At 41.7% G+C, this 15,267-nt stretch overlaps 1 protein-coding gene and 1 long non-coding RNA gene across 2 annotated transcripts; one reads left to right on the top strand and one right to left on the bottom strand.

The window, feature by feature from the left end:
- Positions 1 to 6,606: 6,606 nt before the first annotated feature.
- On the bottom strand, positions 6,607 to 9,073 carry LOC115560648 (uncharacterized). The gene is made up of 2 exons (XR_003979794.1): positions 7,893 to 9,073; positions 6,607 to 7,341 (listed from the first exon to the last, which is right to left on the bottom strand). It is a non-coding gene; the product is annotated as an uncharacterized LOC115560648 (long non-coding RNA).
- A 1,824-nt stretch (positions 9,074 to 10,897) lies between these two features.
- On the top strand, positions 10,898 to 14,836 carry LOC115561600 (olfactory receptor 1D2-like). Its single transcript, XM_030381747.1, has one exon. It carries the CDS (start codon positions 13,913 to 13,915, stop codon positions 14,834 to 14,836), a length of 924 nt encoding a protein of 307 aa, XP_030237607.1. The 5' UTR covers positions 10,898 to 13,912.
- The last annotated feature ends 431 nt before the right edge of the window (positions 14,837 to 15,267 follow it).

Here is a 15,267-nt window from a genome sequence, read left to right as displayed (position 1 = left end):
GTCCACTCTATGGCCCAGGTATTTATTATTCCCTCTGGGTCCACCCTCGGTCCAGGCATCCCTCTGGGTCCACTCTATGGCCCAGGTATTTATTATTCCCTCTGGGTCCACCCTCGGTCCAGGCATCCCTCTGGGTCCACTCTATGGCCCAGGCATTTATTATTCCCTCTGGGTCCACCCTCGCTCCAGGCATCCCTCTGAGTCCACTCTATGGCCCAGGCATTTATTACTTTGGCCATCGGTAGTCTTGTATCACTATGACCGATTCTTATAGGCCCTATGGTCTCGAGGGTATTCTTTCACGATGCAACGAGCCGATATTCGATGTGTCACGCGTTCAGGGTCAATCGGGTTTTATGGGGAAATGCTGGGGTGCAGTCCTATTCGTCCCCACGAGATATCCCGTAGCGAACCGTTCTCACAGTCTCATCTCCTAATGTGGTTCCTATATAACTATGCAGAGTTTGGATTTTATCAACAGGTTCTGCCTACCTTTTGTTGGGCCCGAGGTGAGACTGCAGGAATCGCTCCGGTGCTCCGGGGTCCCGAGGCCGTGCCGCTCTCCGTCTCTCGTTTCCCAGTTGCGGTCCAATTCAGAAAAAATCACGTCGTGGGTCACCAAATTGAAGGGAAAAACGGTCTGTCTAGTTACTGGACCAGATGAAATGAGACGGAGAGGTAATAAAGTCTGTCGGCACGAGGACCTTGGATTTATTAAGTAAAGTGGCAACGGTTATACAGAGTCATAAGCGTGAGAAATCGAATATGTCTAAGTCCCTAATCAGCGCTGATGGTTCGTCCGGAGCTTCGCCTCCGTGGAAGGTCTGCTTCAGAAGAAGGGGAAGAGTCTCTGTGTGATACAGTCTTATGCTGTATCTTCCTTGTGATGAGGTGTGTGTGTTTGAGATGTGTATGGTTCTGTGTGTTTTTGCTTGGCCTTGGCTCCCAGGCCCTGCTGTGTATGCCTCCTAACGGGGGAGAGCTCCTCGTGTCTCCTGTGTGGTAAATTAAACCGGGGGGTGCCCCCCGAACTGTCTTGTGTGTGATAATTTAATGTGGCTCTCAGGCTCTTGGTATGGGCAGGTAACGGGGGAGAGCTTCAAAGTGTCTCCTGTTGTGATAAATTAATGTGGCTCTCTCGTTCTTGAGGATGACTGGTGCATTGTCTGAGTGTCCACCATCTGCCAGCCTGGGAAATGGGGCCTTCGGCTCCGGCCTTGACCTGACTATATTCTCATGTATGTGTTATGTGTTAAAAGTTGACTATATTGTAAGGTGACTGCCATGTGATGTGCTCATTAAGCTAGGGTAGGAGTTAGCTATATTTATAATGTACATGTGATGTACTCAGCAGGTTATTTTGCCCAACACTAAAGATGTTGCTAATGATGACTAACCTGCTACTACTCCCCCTCGTGGCTCGACAGAAACACAAATGGCAAACTGGAAGGCTGGAGCAAGGGAAATACGTCACGTTCTCGCTGAAGCTCGTCGTTCGTACCAGCGTACCATCCAAATGGATAGCAGCATAACATCCACGGCGTCTGAAGCTAAGCTAACAGAGGCTGTTGATAAAACTGAAGTACAATGGCGGAGGGTACTGGATCTGACATAGAAGATGGCACAATGCAAAAGTGTAATATTACCTGTATTAACTATTAATTAAGTCTTGTTAACTAAAAAAAAAAGACTACCGTATTTTCCACACTATAAGGCGCACCTTCAATGAATGGCCTATTTTAGAACTGTTTTCATGTATAGGGCGCACCGGATTACAAGGCGCATAGAATAGAAGATACTGCAGTCAAACGTTTGACTGGGGTTGCGATATGCATCGACTAGATGGAGCTGTGCTAAAGGGAATGTCAAAACAGTCAGATAAAGTCAAACTTTATTAAGCGTTCTGACAACTCTGTTCACTCCCATGGTAACGATGTTCAAACGTTAATGTGCATGTTAACAATATCTCCCAGCCTTGTACATTTGTAAACACGTAAAAGAAACGCAGTCTGATACCGCTAATTCAAACGTTAGTGCATAACTCAACATTGTTCAGTTGCGTATAAGACGTAAAGCTCACTTTTTCAGTTCATTCCCCGTCCACGAATCCCTCGAATTCTTCTTCTTCAGTGTCCGAATTGAACAGTTGGGCGAGTACGGCATCCAACATGCCCGGCTCCCTCTCGTCATTATCCGAGTCAGTGTCGCTGCTGTTACCTGGCAGTTCAGTGATTATTCCTGCCTTCGTGAAAGCTTGGACCACAGTTGAGACTGTTATATCAGCCCAGGATCCACGATCCATCGGCGCTGTCTCCCCGTCTTGGTGAACATGTGTTCGCCTTCTAAGGCCCCGTCCACACAAAGCCGATTTTTTGGTGAAACCGCATAAGTCTTGCCCGTTCGGCCGACCGTCCAGACGGTGCCGGTGAATCCGGTGCCCGAAACCACACATTTCTGAAACCACCCTCGGAGGTGGTTTCAAATCTATCCGGACCTATGCGGTTTCGTGTTAGGATTCGTGTGGACGTCTGAAACGCTTGATGGCAGTGGCTCCCCACCAGCTGGGGGACGTCAGAGTTGCGTTTAATTTTTTATTAGGGGTCCAAGCCAACAGGTTGGATCCCTATTGTTTTTGTACGGATTATTATACTTCCTTCGTTAGAAGTGGTACTACAGCCCAAACCGTAAATGGTGCACACAATCCAATTACATGACTAGATCCAGGTCCGTGAGGTGACGGCAGACGACAAAATCCAGACATGCCGGCCACTAGGTGGCGCTATACCAAGGAATACGCGTTTGGGGCTATAACTCCCACACCGAACCTCCCACAGTCGACTAGATCCAGGTCCGTGAGGTGACGGCAGACGACAAAATCCAGACATGCCGGCCACTAGGTGGCGCTATACCAAGGAATACGCGTTTGGGGCTATAACTCCCACACCGAACCTCCCACAGTCAAAAACTTGTACCCACATATTCACTGGAGTCTGCTGCATCTTTTGACATAGGCCACGCCCATTTGCGTCAATAATTTTTTTTCGCAAAATCGCGAAAACCGCAAAACTGTTTTTTCCCTACTCCTCCCACATTTCTTGACCAATCGACACCAAACTTTGCACACGACATCTTCAGACGCACACGCAAAGGAATCGTGAGACAGTTTTTTGATCCGACCTTCGACGACGAAACGGTAGCGTTTTGAATATTGGTTTATGAGCTAAATTAGACGTGGAAAATCAAAAATCCAAAGAAATCCAAAATTAGACATCGGAACGAGTCCAAATTGTACACACATGTTGGTGCCAACCTTAATGTCGTACGATAAAAATGTCGGATAATTACGCCATTAGGGGGCGCAATAAACGAGGAAATTGTATATCTTCTAATTGGCCAAAGGAATGTTCTTCAAACTCAAGGGAAACCATCAAGGGGCAAACCCAAGGCTATATAGAAAATATGGCCAAGAATTATTAATATGGGCGGGAGTTATTTGGCAAAGGAAAATTGTCTTTGGGAAATTTCGCCACAGGGCGGCGCCAAAAAACGACGACATTGTCTATCTCCTATTTGGCCAATGGAATGTTCTGAAAACACGTTTTAGGCTATAACTCCCACACCGAAGCTCCCACAGTCAAAACCTTTATGTCCACATGTTGTTCACGGTAGCGTTTTGAATACTTGCTTCGCGTTGTGCCGGCGAAATGCACATTTCTTGTCGCGTTGTGCCGGCGAAATGCACACTTCTTGGACCCCTGCATAACTGCTTGCAGTTCTAGTTTATTATTTTATTTGTATTCTTTTTGTAGCTTTAAATAAAGCCCCTTGATAAATGTAATTACTAACTGTACATTAAAAAGTATTTCTGCTCAATTTAAAAGGTTGAATCTCCTCGTGACTGAATGTTTGTATACAGCGCGCAGGCTTGATGCGCTCCACTTATTTCTGTGGAGAACCAGCGCCTTGAATATTTACTACAGCGTTTCTACAGCTCGATGCGGTTTCGAAATGACTCCGTCTTTACGGAGTAAAAGTGTGCCTTATAGTGCGGAAAATACGGTAATTCACTGAGTTCACCAACTAATACTCTTCACTAGAAATGTTATGTGAAATGATTTGCAAGCAGTCTTGCGGTATCAGCTTGGTAGATGGAACAGTGAGGTGTCCGATAGGCGGAGATCTAGATCAGCGGGAGTGGCCAGCGAAGCTGTGCATGGTGGTGCATGGTGGGAGTTGTTGCTTGTCAATCCACAAGCGCCAAAACATCACTTTCTGCCTTTTCTTGGTCAGGACGGCACCAAATTAGAATTTTATTTTATTATTCAACGACATATAGGACCCAATTTCAATACATATTCATGCCTCCACCGGTGAAATGCTCCTTTAAGGGAACGACAGCTATGCGAAAATAGCGTTCCGATTTTTTTCTTTTTTGGCACGGCCGTAGGGGTGGCCAGCGTGGTGGCCGAAGTTTGACCAATGGTGGCCACGGCCACCCCTGGCCACCACGTGGCTCCGCCACTGGTTTATTGAACCAACTGGGGGTTAAATGTTTGTTTTGATACTATATTAGTTCCTTTTCTTTAGACTGGAGCTGGGCGCCAAACTGTAGGGAGGCTAGGCACCCATGGTGATGTCCCTTCACTTGCATGCGAGTTAAAGCACTGGGATACAATACGTTTTCCACCAGTTTTAGTTTGCAGTGATGATTGGTGTGAGGCACTTGAGGTGAGTGGTAGCACCCCTATGCACTCCTCAGCGTAGTTTGCCTCTCAGCAGTTGGCCTCAGCTTTAGTCTTGTAGGTTTTGTTTTAGTTTTGGACTGCTATTTTAGTTTGTGATTTTTAGATTTTATGTATAAAATATAGATTGGCTGAGTGTAATAAAGAATATTTTCTCCTTATTTATCTATCTTGTTTATTAGTTTTACACTAATCCTTATTTTCAGCAGTTCCAGTTTCTGCACATTTGTTTCTCATTTAAATAAAGGTTTGGTTTATTTTGGAATTAGTGTCGCATTCAGTTAAACGAATCTGCTTGCCTCATCAGTATTGTAAGTAACATACCATATTATGCTGATTTCCAGGGGTTTAATTCCCTTGGTGGCGTTGTCGGTTCTCCCCTCAATCCTCCCCACTATTGCCCTCGCTACACATACATTGCCCTTCTCTTTTCGGTCCCTTAAATGCTGACTGTGTAGTTCGAACCTGCAGTTATTGTTTAATTGACAATTACTATTATTTGAGTTTCACACTCATTCAAAGCGCTCTGAGACCAAGCAACCTCTGTATCCCCTAAGTGATGTAATATCATGTCACTTGTATGTCTTAAAACTGCCTCTACTGTAGCTCACCCATGGCCTTAGGGAACAGGCTGGCTACAGCTAGGCTAACAGCTAATTATGACCCAGTGGTCACTCTATCCCGGCCTCGCGAGAGCTTCCACCAAACAAACAACTGTGTTTATATTCCTTTGTGTTTAGTGTTTAGAATACAGGTTATTATCTCCTATTTCCCTGGGGAGCTATTACAACCCCTAGGCCTCCCTGGAGAGGTAAGAAGTGTTCAAACCTTAGAGGGCAAGTTGAGTCCATATTTAGGTAATATACATTTAGTCCACTATGTAACCGATAGTGTTGCATAGTGGTATCTCTAATATCCTTGTTTAGGCCTAAACAAGACTACACTTAACATGATTTACTGATGGCTTATATTTAAAACAAAAACTACCAACTTGAATGTCTTTAACTGGCTACGTGCTTGTATTGAGTTGATGACAGAACACATACTTTCTACATCGTAGCATATATCATTTTATATTAAAGCCTGCTATAAAATTGTATTGATTCGTTTGGGAGACATTCTGGTTGTTCAAACACTAGGATATCCACAATGATTAATTCAGTTTGATGTTCAATCTTTCCCTGAATATATTACTGAGATTAGTTTTGTTTGCACATTGACAATGTTTCAAAAATAGAGTGCCACACAATGTCTTCAATAAAAGGAATTCTAAATCTGAAAAAAAATCTGTCCCATTGCATTGTTTGGTAACACTCTATATTATGGTACACATATTCGCCATTTACTAGGTGCTTATTAATATTAGTAACGTACCGGCACTTTATTAGTAATTATCAGGCACATATTAATGCCTTATTCTGTATAACCTTATTTTACCCTTACTACTCCATTAATTAAGATTTCACCCAATATAACCTCCTAATTATTGTTTAATTACTCTAAATAAAGCCGTTATTGGATATGAGTAACGATGCTAATAACCAAGGCATCATTTGGGCCTTGTAAAGGGACAATAGCACAAGAACAGTGATTACAAGAACTCTTTATTACTCTGAATTAATATAGTCTATTCTTATGGAATACAACGCAAAACTACAAGTGTAATATTACCTGTATTAACTATTAATTAAGTCTTGTTAACTCAAAATATGTTCCCTATTCTAAAGTGGGGTCTTGTTCATATTTAACTCACAAGTACTTTGAACCCTATTAACTCAAACATGTTCCCTATTCTAAAGTTGAAACCTCTTCACATTTAGTTAAGTCATTACAGCATACAACTAGTAGTTAGAAGACAGCCAAGTTATCACAAATGTAGGTTTATTTATTTTTTAATAGCAAACAGTGAAGCCATACAGAAAAGACTCAAAATAGCTTTCAGGTTACTGCACTGAATCAAAACAACGTCCCCAGGTCCATTATTTCATTTTAAGCATTACATTACTATAGGCTTTTGCATCAATGCCAGTTACAACACAGAGGTGCTTACAATGCATTTAATCAGCAAAATAAAAGATAAACATTTAGCATACATTTATCTCTGACTTAATCAAATTAATTTAACTGAGACTTCTTCGTCATAAAAATAATGCCGATTTTTTTTTCAGACCGGATTTTTTTCGTATGTCATGGAAAAGCATTTCCAGGGGTCGAGGTCTGTGGTGGTTACCAGTAGGTCCACAATAACATCTAAGTGATCTTTCAGCATATGTTGTGTACGGTTTCCTCTGCGTCTCCATATAGTGGATTTGCACACTCCCCAAAGTTGCTCCAGGTTTTGTGTATATTCACCTGTAAGTGGATCAACAAAAATTCTCTATGGTTAACAGTTCGATGATTGTAACCTTCATCATGAAGACGGCGGTATGATCTCCATCCATCTGAAATGATGGAGCTTCCTTGACGAATGTGCTCATTTATGATGCGGAGGAGATGACTGGCTGAGCGGTGAGACACTATCTTGAAAACGGGTCTCTTCCTGTCCTCCTTGATGCCCAACATTCCAAACACCCAGGTACTCCAGTTGCTTGCCCGTCCTCTGTTGTACCGAAATTCACATAACCAGTCATCATTATTGTTATGTCATGAATGTGTAATGAAGTACTGAAACAATAACACCAAGTCAATGACAACATTAATAAAAAAAGAGAATGTTGCTGTAATCATAGTATAAAAGATTAGGGAATAAATCAAGGCTCAACATTTCAAGTGTTTTCTCCAGAATGTATCTTAAGGAAGAGCAGCACAGGAATAATATGTCATTTCTTAAAATCGGCCTTACTCTCCCCCATCATAATGATAACTAGATCTAATGAAATAATAATATAATATGCTACACTACAGATTGACATAATATTTTTGCAACATATTTAAGGCATCTAGTGGCATGTTTACATCTGGAAACAGTATTCCAAAATATGACCTGCTTATAGTGTGTGTGTGTGTGTGTGTGTGTGTGTGTGTGTGTGTGTGTGTGTGTGTGTGTGTGTGTGTGTGTGTGTGTGTGTGTACTACTCACCATGCGGAGTCTTTTCTGCTGTATGACTTCTTCAAACAGTGTGTGTGTGTGTGTGTGTGTGTACTACTCACCATGCGGAGTCTTTTCTGCTGTATGACTTCTTCAAAATCATGGCATGAGAATCAGGGCACTCATGCTGAGACACCATAATGTATACCAGGTTAAACCATGCGCGCCGCCATGACGACCAGTACGGTTTCCCATTATCGGTTAGATGTGAGAATATGTAGCTGGTTGTAGTATAGTGAGAGGGTGAGTTAGGGCCCCACTTGCCATTTTGACCTCATGTAATATATAACTTTTGCAACTATTGCCGTAGGCTTCAAGATCTGTGCTAGCAGTGCAAATGTGCTAGCCGCTGTTTAAAGTACTCCACCGGAAATGGAAAACAGGCAGGCCACTATGAATCATGGGAAATAGAACGTCGTTAAATAAGGTGGATACCAAAATCTTTTTTCTTCTTCTTTCATGTTGCCAAGCCTTAATTTCACCTGTTATCATTGTTCAATCACTTGATAGGAAGGGGGGGAAAAAACACAGAAACAATGCGGAATTCCAACTCTGACACTCCAGGGATCGACATGACTATCCACCAGTCTATGTTTACTAGCCGCCTACTATCTCTAGCGCAGGGGTGCTCACACTTTTTCAGCATGCAAGCTACTTTTAAAATGACCAAGTCAAAATGATCTACCTACTACAAAAATGCGAAACATATTTATTCATGAATATATTGAGAATTCTCTATATGAACATGTATGTTGATGTCCCTTGCATAACAGCATGAGCCCATATTGCACAACACAACACAATTAACTATGTACATTTTTTGTCATACCTTATTCTGATGACTTGCACTGAATGGAATCAGCCAGGGATGCATAGTCCGGACAGTAGCTGCTGACAGCCAGCCTCAAGCATACTTCCAAATGATCATCAGTTATGGTGGAACGGTACTTGGACTTAATGATCATCATATGGGAAAAGGCTGACTCACATAAATAAGTGGAGCTGAATAAATCAGTCAAGGAGGTAGCACATTTCCTCACGTTGGGGTACTTTTCCTCTGTGAGTAAGTTCCAGAACTCTCCATGAGCTCTGGACTTCAGCTGAATGTCTGCTTGTAATGTCATAATCTCATCTTCCACTCCAGAAGAGTTCAGGTGAAACAGTGTTGACATTTTTGATGCAAGTGAATCAACCTCAGCATCTCCCCGAAAAGGATAGCACATGAATGTAGCGACTGGCTCGAGCAAAGAAAAGTCTTGAAAGCGTTTGTCAAACTCTGACAGACATTTGTCAATCTGCTCTGTCTAGCGTGCACTGTCAAGTTGGACACAGGCCTTCCCTTGCATCTCCAGCTCTGACGCCAGGTTCTGGGGTCTCATTTATAACCGTTGCGTACGCACAAAACGGGGCTGAAATTGGCGTACGTGACTTTCCACGCCAAGGTTGTGATCTATAAAAAACTATCTTGACGGGAAAATGTGCGCAGCCCTAAGCAAACTCTGACCCATGCGTACGCATAGTTTAGAGGAAAAGGAGAATTGGCGACACAGATGGTGTGGTGGTGAACTGAAGTCAGACCGAAGAATTGTAGAGTGAGAAGAACGATTATGTTTTATCATCGCCCTTCATAAATTTAATTTCAACCCGTATCATGCGTTAAATCTATGTAATCAGAATATTTTAAGTCAACTGCGTTATTTCTCAGTTATAACTCCAGAAACAACTCCTTAGAATAGAAATAAAAAAAAATTCTCTATATTGAATCCCGTCACTCCATATTGTCCACTGACGGCCCGACTGCATGGAATAAAGCATCTGTCCAACATTTGTAAATAACATAATATTTTTATGTGACACTGTAAACACATAATAAAATGTCAATTAAATCCCAAGTGTGGAAAACCAAGCCACGCTCCTCATCACAATCGTTGTCCGTTACTCTTGATGCTTTTCATGACAAATCAGGCATTAAAAATGGGTTATGTTCAAGAACATTTTACGTGGGTGATTACAAACTGATTATCCAAGGTGTTCTCGGTCAGTCTTATTACCGTAACCCTATAAATACAGAGGTGAGCGCCGTGGTAATAGTGCACCATAGCACTTCTGGCGGACCATGCAAATGGCAGGATTCGGAGGGAGAGGGTCTTTAGGGACCATAACGATTTATTGGTAGGCTACATAAAAATATGTAACTTTATGTCAGACCACTTCTTTTTTAATTCTGGGACTGTGCGCTCCGTGCTACTGACAGAGTTCACTGCTGCAGCAACATGTTGCCACTCACTCTGCTTTTTGTTGTTGGCGATCCCAATCCCGTGACCGCCGAACAAAACTACTTTTCGGGCCTCCATCTCACCCACAAGTGTCTCCGCTTCAACCTCCGTGAAATTTTGCTTTTTTGCTTTTCTCTCAGTACCATTGTTTCCGACAAGACATAATACTTGCATCTGAGTCTGTTTTATATGCAGATCGAATTCATGAGGTCATTTGCATTGACCATTTATGGTTAAAAAGGGAACGTGAAGCTGATTCAGCTGCGCACACTTGTAGGCAGTCTGTGATTTATAAAGAAAAGATTGCGTATGGTGTGCGTACGCAGGGTTTTATAAATCTGAATATTTTTTGGCGCACGTAAAACTTGGCTTTTGGGCGTACGTACACTTTTAGTAGCGATCCCACGCACAGTTTTATAAATGAGACCCCTGGACGTTTGCCAAATCATGGCGCCGCAGCTTTGAGGAGAGATGTTGCATCTTTCCTTTGAATGCATTAACTGAGCTGATCATAAAATCACTGTTTTGTCTTTTCCCTGCAGCTCTAGATTAAGGTCATTCAATAGGTTTGTCAGATCAGTTAAAAATGGCAAGTCTAACAGCCACTGACTGTCATTTAGTTGCTTGTATTCTGCATGTCCAGCTTCACTGAAAACTCCTTAATCTCCGGACAGAGCTCTCGAAATCTTTGCAGGAATTTCCCTCGACTAAGCATCTCACGTCAATGTGTAGCAACAACTCAGAGTGGTCGCAGTCAGCCTGCTCCAGATGTGTACGGAATAGCCGTCTTTGAAGAGATCTGGCACGAATAGAATAGGCGATCTTCATTGCCACATCCATGATCTCTTTCACGTTGAGCATTTTAGCGCATAACGCTTGTTGGTGTATTATGCAGTGGTAATTCAGGAAGTCCGGGAAAGCATCGTCGTCCCTGCACTTCCAATAAATCCATTCACGCGGCCAACCATTGCTCTAGTGCTCCATCCGTGGTGATGGACACCAATTTGTGCACTGGGAGCTGGGTTTTCGTGATAAAGTTATTGAAAGACTGAAATATATCCTCTCCTCGCGTGTGTTCTTTCATGGGCAGTAGTGTTAACAGCTCCTCTTTTGCAGTCATGTCAGTAAACGCCATCCGAATAAAAATGCACAACTGGGCTGTGTCACTCACGTCCGTAGATTCGTCCAACTTCAGTGAGAAGCACTCGCAATCTACGATGTCCTCCCAAAGTTGCTGCATCAAATCCTTGGCCATGGCTTCACTACGCCGTGTAACTGTACTTCTTGACAGCTGGAGAGCTTTGATCGAAGATAATATTTCTGCCTTGTTTTTAATGTCTCGGAACAATGAGTCAGCTGCTTCAACGAATGCCTCTTTTACCATCTCTCCGTCTTGGAAGGACTTCTTGTTCTTAACGATTAAGTGGCTCAGCCGGAGCCACTTAATCGTAGTTTTTATGAGCAGTCCGAAAATGCCGCTCTAATTTCCCTTCTTCGGTATTGCGATGGTAGACTGGCAGATGAGGCAAACGCACTTCGAAAATGACAGTAAAAAGAAACTCCTCCTCCCATTCCGGATGAAAGTGATACGTTTTTGGCTTCTTACTCGGTCCAGCTCCCTCTCTCATTTTTATACCCTTTCTTAAGATTAAAAGAAAAAACCAAGAGCTAAAAATTGGAGGCTAACTAGGCAACTCACAAGCTTTTTTTTTACTTTCCCGCACTTAGCGCCGTTGTTTGCCCATGCGCAAATTTCATAGGGGGGATGGATGATAGGCTGACGTCTATTTTTTTAATGATGATTTTTTTGTTCCTTCAATGCAATGCGATCTACCCACGATACCTTCGCGATCGGCCGGTCGATCGCGATCTAAGTATTGGGCACCCCTGCTCTAGCGCATCCAATCATCATAAAGTATCTACGTCATTTCCAATGTCGTTCTGGCGGGCGCGGACACAGGCAGTGCACCAAAAATGGCGTGGCAACCACCACAGCCATAGACCATGCCATAGACCACTGGGAATGCTTTTCCATGACATACGAAAAATCATCCGGTCTGAAATTAATTTACAAGTTTCGGTCTTATTTTTATGATGCAGAAGTCTCGGTTCAATTTGATTAAGTCTGAGATAAATGTATCTGTTAAATGTTTATCTTTTTTTGTTTCCTGATTTAATGCATTGTAAGCACCTCTGTGTTGTAGCTGGCATTGATGCACAAGACTATAGTTATGTAATGCTTAAAATGAAATAATTGACAAGGGGACCTGGTTTTGTCTTTGTACTTTGATTTGGTTCAGTGCAGTAACCTGAATGCCATTTTGAGTCTTTTCTGAATGGCTTGACTGTTTTCTATTCAAAATAAATAAACCTGCATTTGTGATAACTTGGCTGTCTTCTAACTATGTATGCTGTAATGACTTAAATAAATTTGAAAAGGTTGCAACTTTAGAATAGGGAACATGTTTGGGTTAATAAAGGTCCAACAACTTGTGAGTTAAATATGTTACTAATAGGCATATTAATAAGCTCATATTTAATGGTGAATATGTGTATCTAAATATAACACACACCGTGTTATTAGAACACAAATTTATACGCTGGGTTTTAGTAAAAATAAATGGTAACTCCGACAGGCTGCTGTGTGGTTAGAGAAACACTGCGTTTAATGTAAACCACACTCAAACCAATGCAAAATTTCTCACGTGTCCTCTTCTTTCAATACACTTGCACGACAACATGTCAATTTATTTATTTATTTTAGATTTTTCAGTTTGCCATTCCATTCCATAACAATTGAGTCTTCCATTTCCCCATCCCTTCAAACATTTGTTAATTTCATGCTATCATAATCAAATAATCATTTCTGTAATGAATGAAATAGATACAAAATTTCCTCACAAAGCATGAGGTGTACGTATGTCCTAAACACATTATAATTATCGCGAGTCCAGTACATTTTTACTTCTATGGTATTCATTTATGCCTAGTTTTTGATTTATGCACAGCCATCTTTTATAGAGCTTCTTAGCTCTGAGTAAAATAAGTATCTGAAACTACAGATTTTATAACTCTTCAAGTTCCACATCTATTTAATTAATGTTATGCAGGGGTGAAATGCAACATGTCCTGGTATTATCTCAGTGACTCTAGAATCATTTGTGTTTTACAAGACACACCTAATGTCCAGGCTTATAGTGAGTGGGGACTAGAGGAAATAGGTTATTTAGTTGTTGTGTTTTTTGGGCGGGGGGGGGATTTTCCTTCAGGACGATAAAGTTGATCTGGTTTTAACGTGGCTAATCCGATTATATATTATTGAACATTTAAGCCTACTTGTTGGGCTTCGAGCCGACTGTAAAGATTTACGTAAAAATGTCAAACTTTCACATCGTTTCAAGATGATGAGAAGATGTATTATTGTGTTAATACATTGTATTCATTCAATGTAAGATTGTTGCATAACTAGGTTCTGAAAACGATATGACAATTTGAATAAGGAGAACCAAGATGTAGCCAATGGGGAGTCTTGGTCCTGCCCCTTTTGTTTAAGAAGAGGCAGTAATAATTGACTGGATGCGTTTCAAGAAATGAATAAAAGGTGTTGAATGCGGTGATGGATGGCCTCAAACCATATATTAGATATGTTAGCATTTTGCATGTCTAAGGAGTATAATATGAGTTACAAGATTTCGATTTGTTGAGTATGAACAGTTTTCTTTCTCAAATTGATGTGTAAAGATGAATACATCATTTACGATCTGTATCGATATGTGTAATAGTCAATACATAATTTATGAAATGTAATGATGTGTGCAATGCTTAATGCATCTTTTATGTTTTCTCTGTCTGGATTAGAAGACACAATGAACCAGAGACTCCCACTTTTCTTTCTTTCTTTACTTTGCTATTTTGTCATTCTGCTGGTCAATATTGCTCTAATTCTTACCATAATAGTAGACAAACATCTTCATGAACCCATGTACATCTTCCTGTGTAATCTCTGCATCAATGGACTTTATGGGACGGTCGGATTTTACCCCAAATTCTTCTTTGATTTGCTGTCCTCTACTCATCTCATATCCTATTCTGAGTGTCTTGTACAGGTCTTTGTCATATACTCCTATGCTGCAGGGGACTTCTCTATTCTGGCTCTGATGGCTTATGACAGACATGTGGCTATATGTCGCCCTCTAGAATACCTATCAATCATGACTAAAGAGAGAGTTGCCTTTCTAGTATGCATGTCTTGGGTTGTACCCTTGTGTCTTGAGGTTGTTGTAATATTGATGACATTAATGCTAGAATTATGTGGGTCTCACATAGATAAACCCTATTGTGCCAACTGGTCCATTGTTAAACTTTCTTGCACCTCAACAACCACCAACAATATTGTTGGTTTTATAACAATCCTTTTCTACTTTTGCCATTATGCGTTTATTATTTGTACATATGTGACACTTGTCAAAACATGTTTAAGATCCACAGAAGGGAAGAAAAAGTTAATGCAGACATGTCTCCCACATTTACTCTGTCTACAAAATGTCTCCATTGCCTTACTGTTCGATCTTTTGTACACTCGATATGGAACACAATCTGTACCACAGAATCTCAGGAACTTCATGGCTGTACAGTTTCTTGCCTTTCCTCCTATTCTCAATCCTCTCATTTATGGACTGAATCTCAGTAAATTTCGAAACAGACTTGGAGGTTTCTTAAAGACCAAGTAGGTTTTGAACAGTCCACCGTGAACAGATTGATCCAACTTGGAGGCTATTCTCCCATAAAGACTCGATCACCGATAAGTATGAACAGGATTTATTTAAATAACGACATGGGAATATTTTGCATGGTAAATCTTTGGCATGAGCCTCGTCACTGATCCAGGGTGACGTGCAGACTCGGCGTATCCTGCCAGGACTAGCAGGGGCGGAGCCTTCCCCTGGACAAGTAGACTGAGGCCGACCTGGTGGTGGTGGGGTGGATGGAGGTGCGTCGAACGAAGACCTGAGCAGCAAAGACATATGTTAGACTACTCTTTATAGAGCAGGTGTAGGCAGGTGATTGGTAGCTGGTGATTGGTGGCCAGCCGCGCGTGATTTGAGTCCTCCTGGTAGAACTACCAGCAAGCTTAACATTTCTCCCATAAAGACCCGATCAC

This window comes from Gadus morhua, chromosome 16, assembly GCF_902167405.1.
Source record: "Gadus morhua chromosome 16, gadMor3.0, whole genome shotgun sequence".
Classification (NCBI taxonomy): domain Eukaryota; kingdom Metazoa; phylum Chordata; class Actinopteri; order Gadiformes; family Gadidae; genus Gadus; species Gadus morhua.
This window is presented reverse-complemented; position numbering and strand designations above follow the sequence as displayed.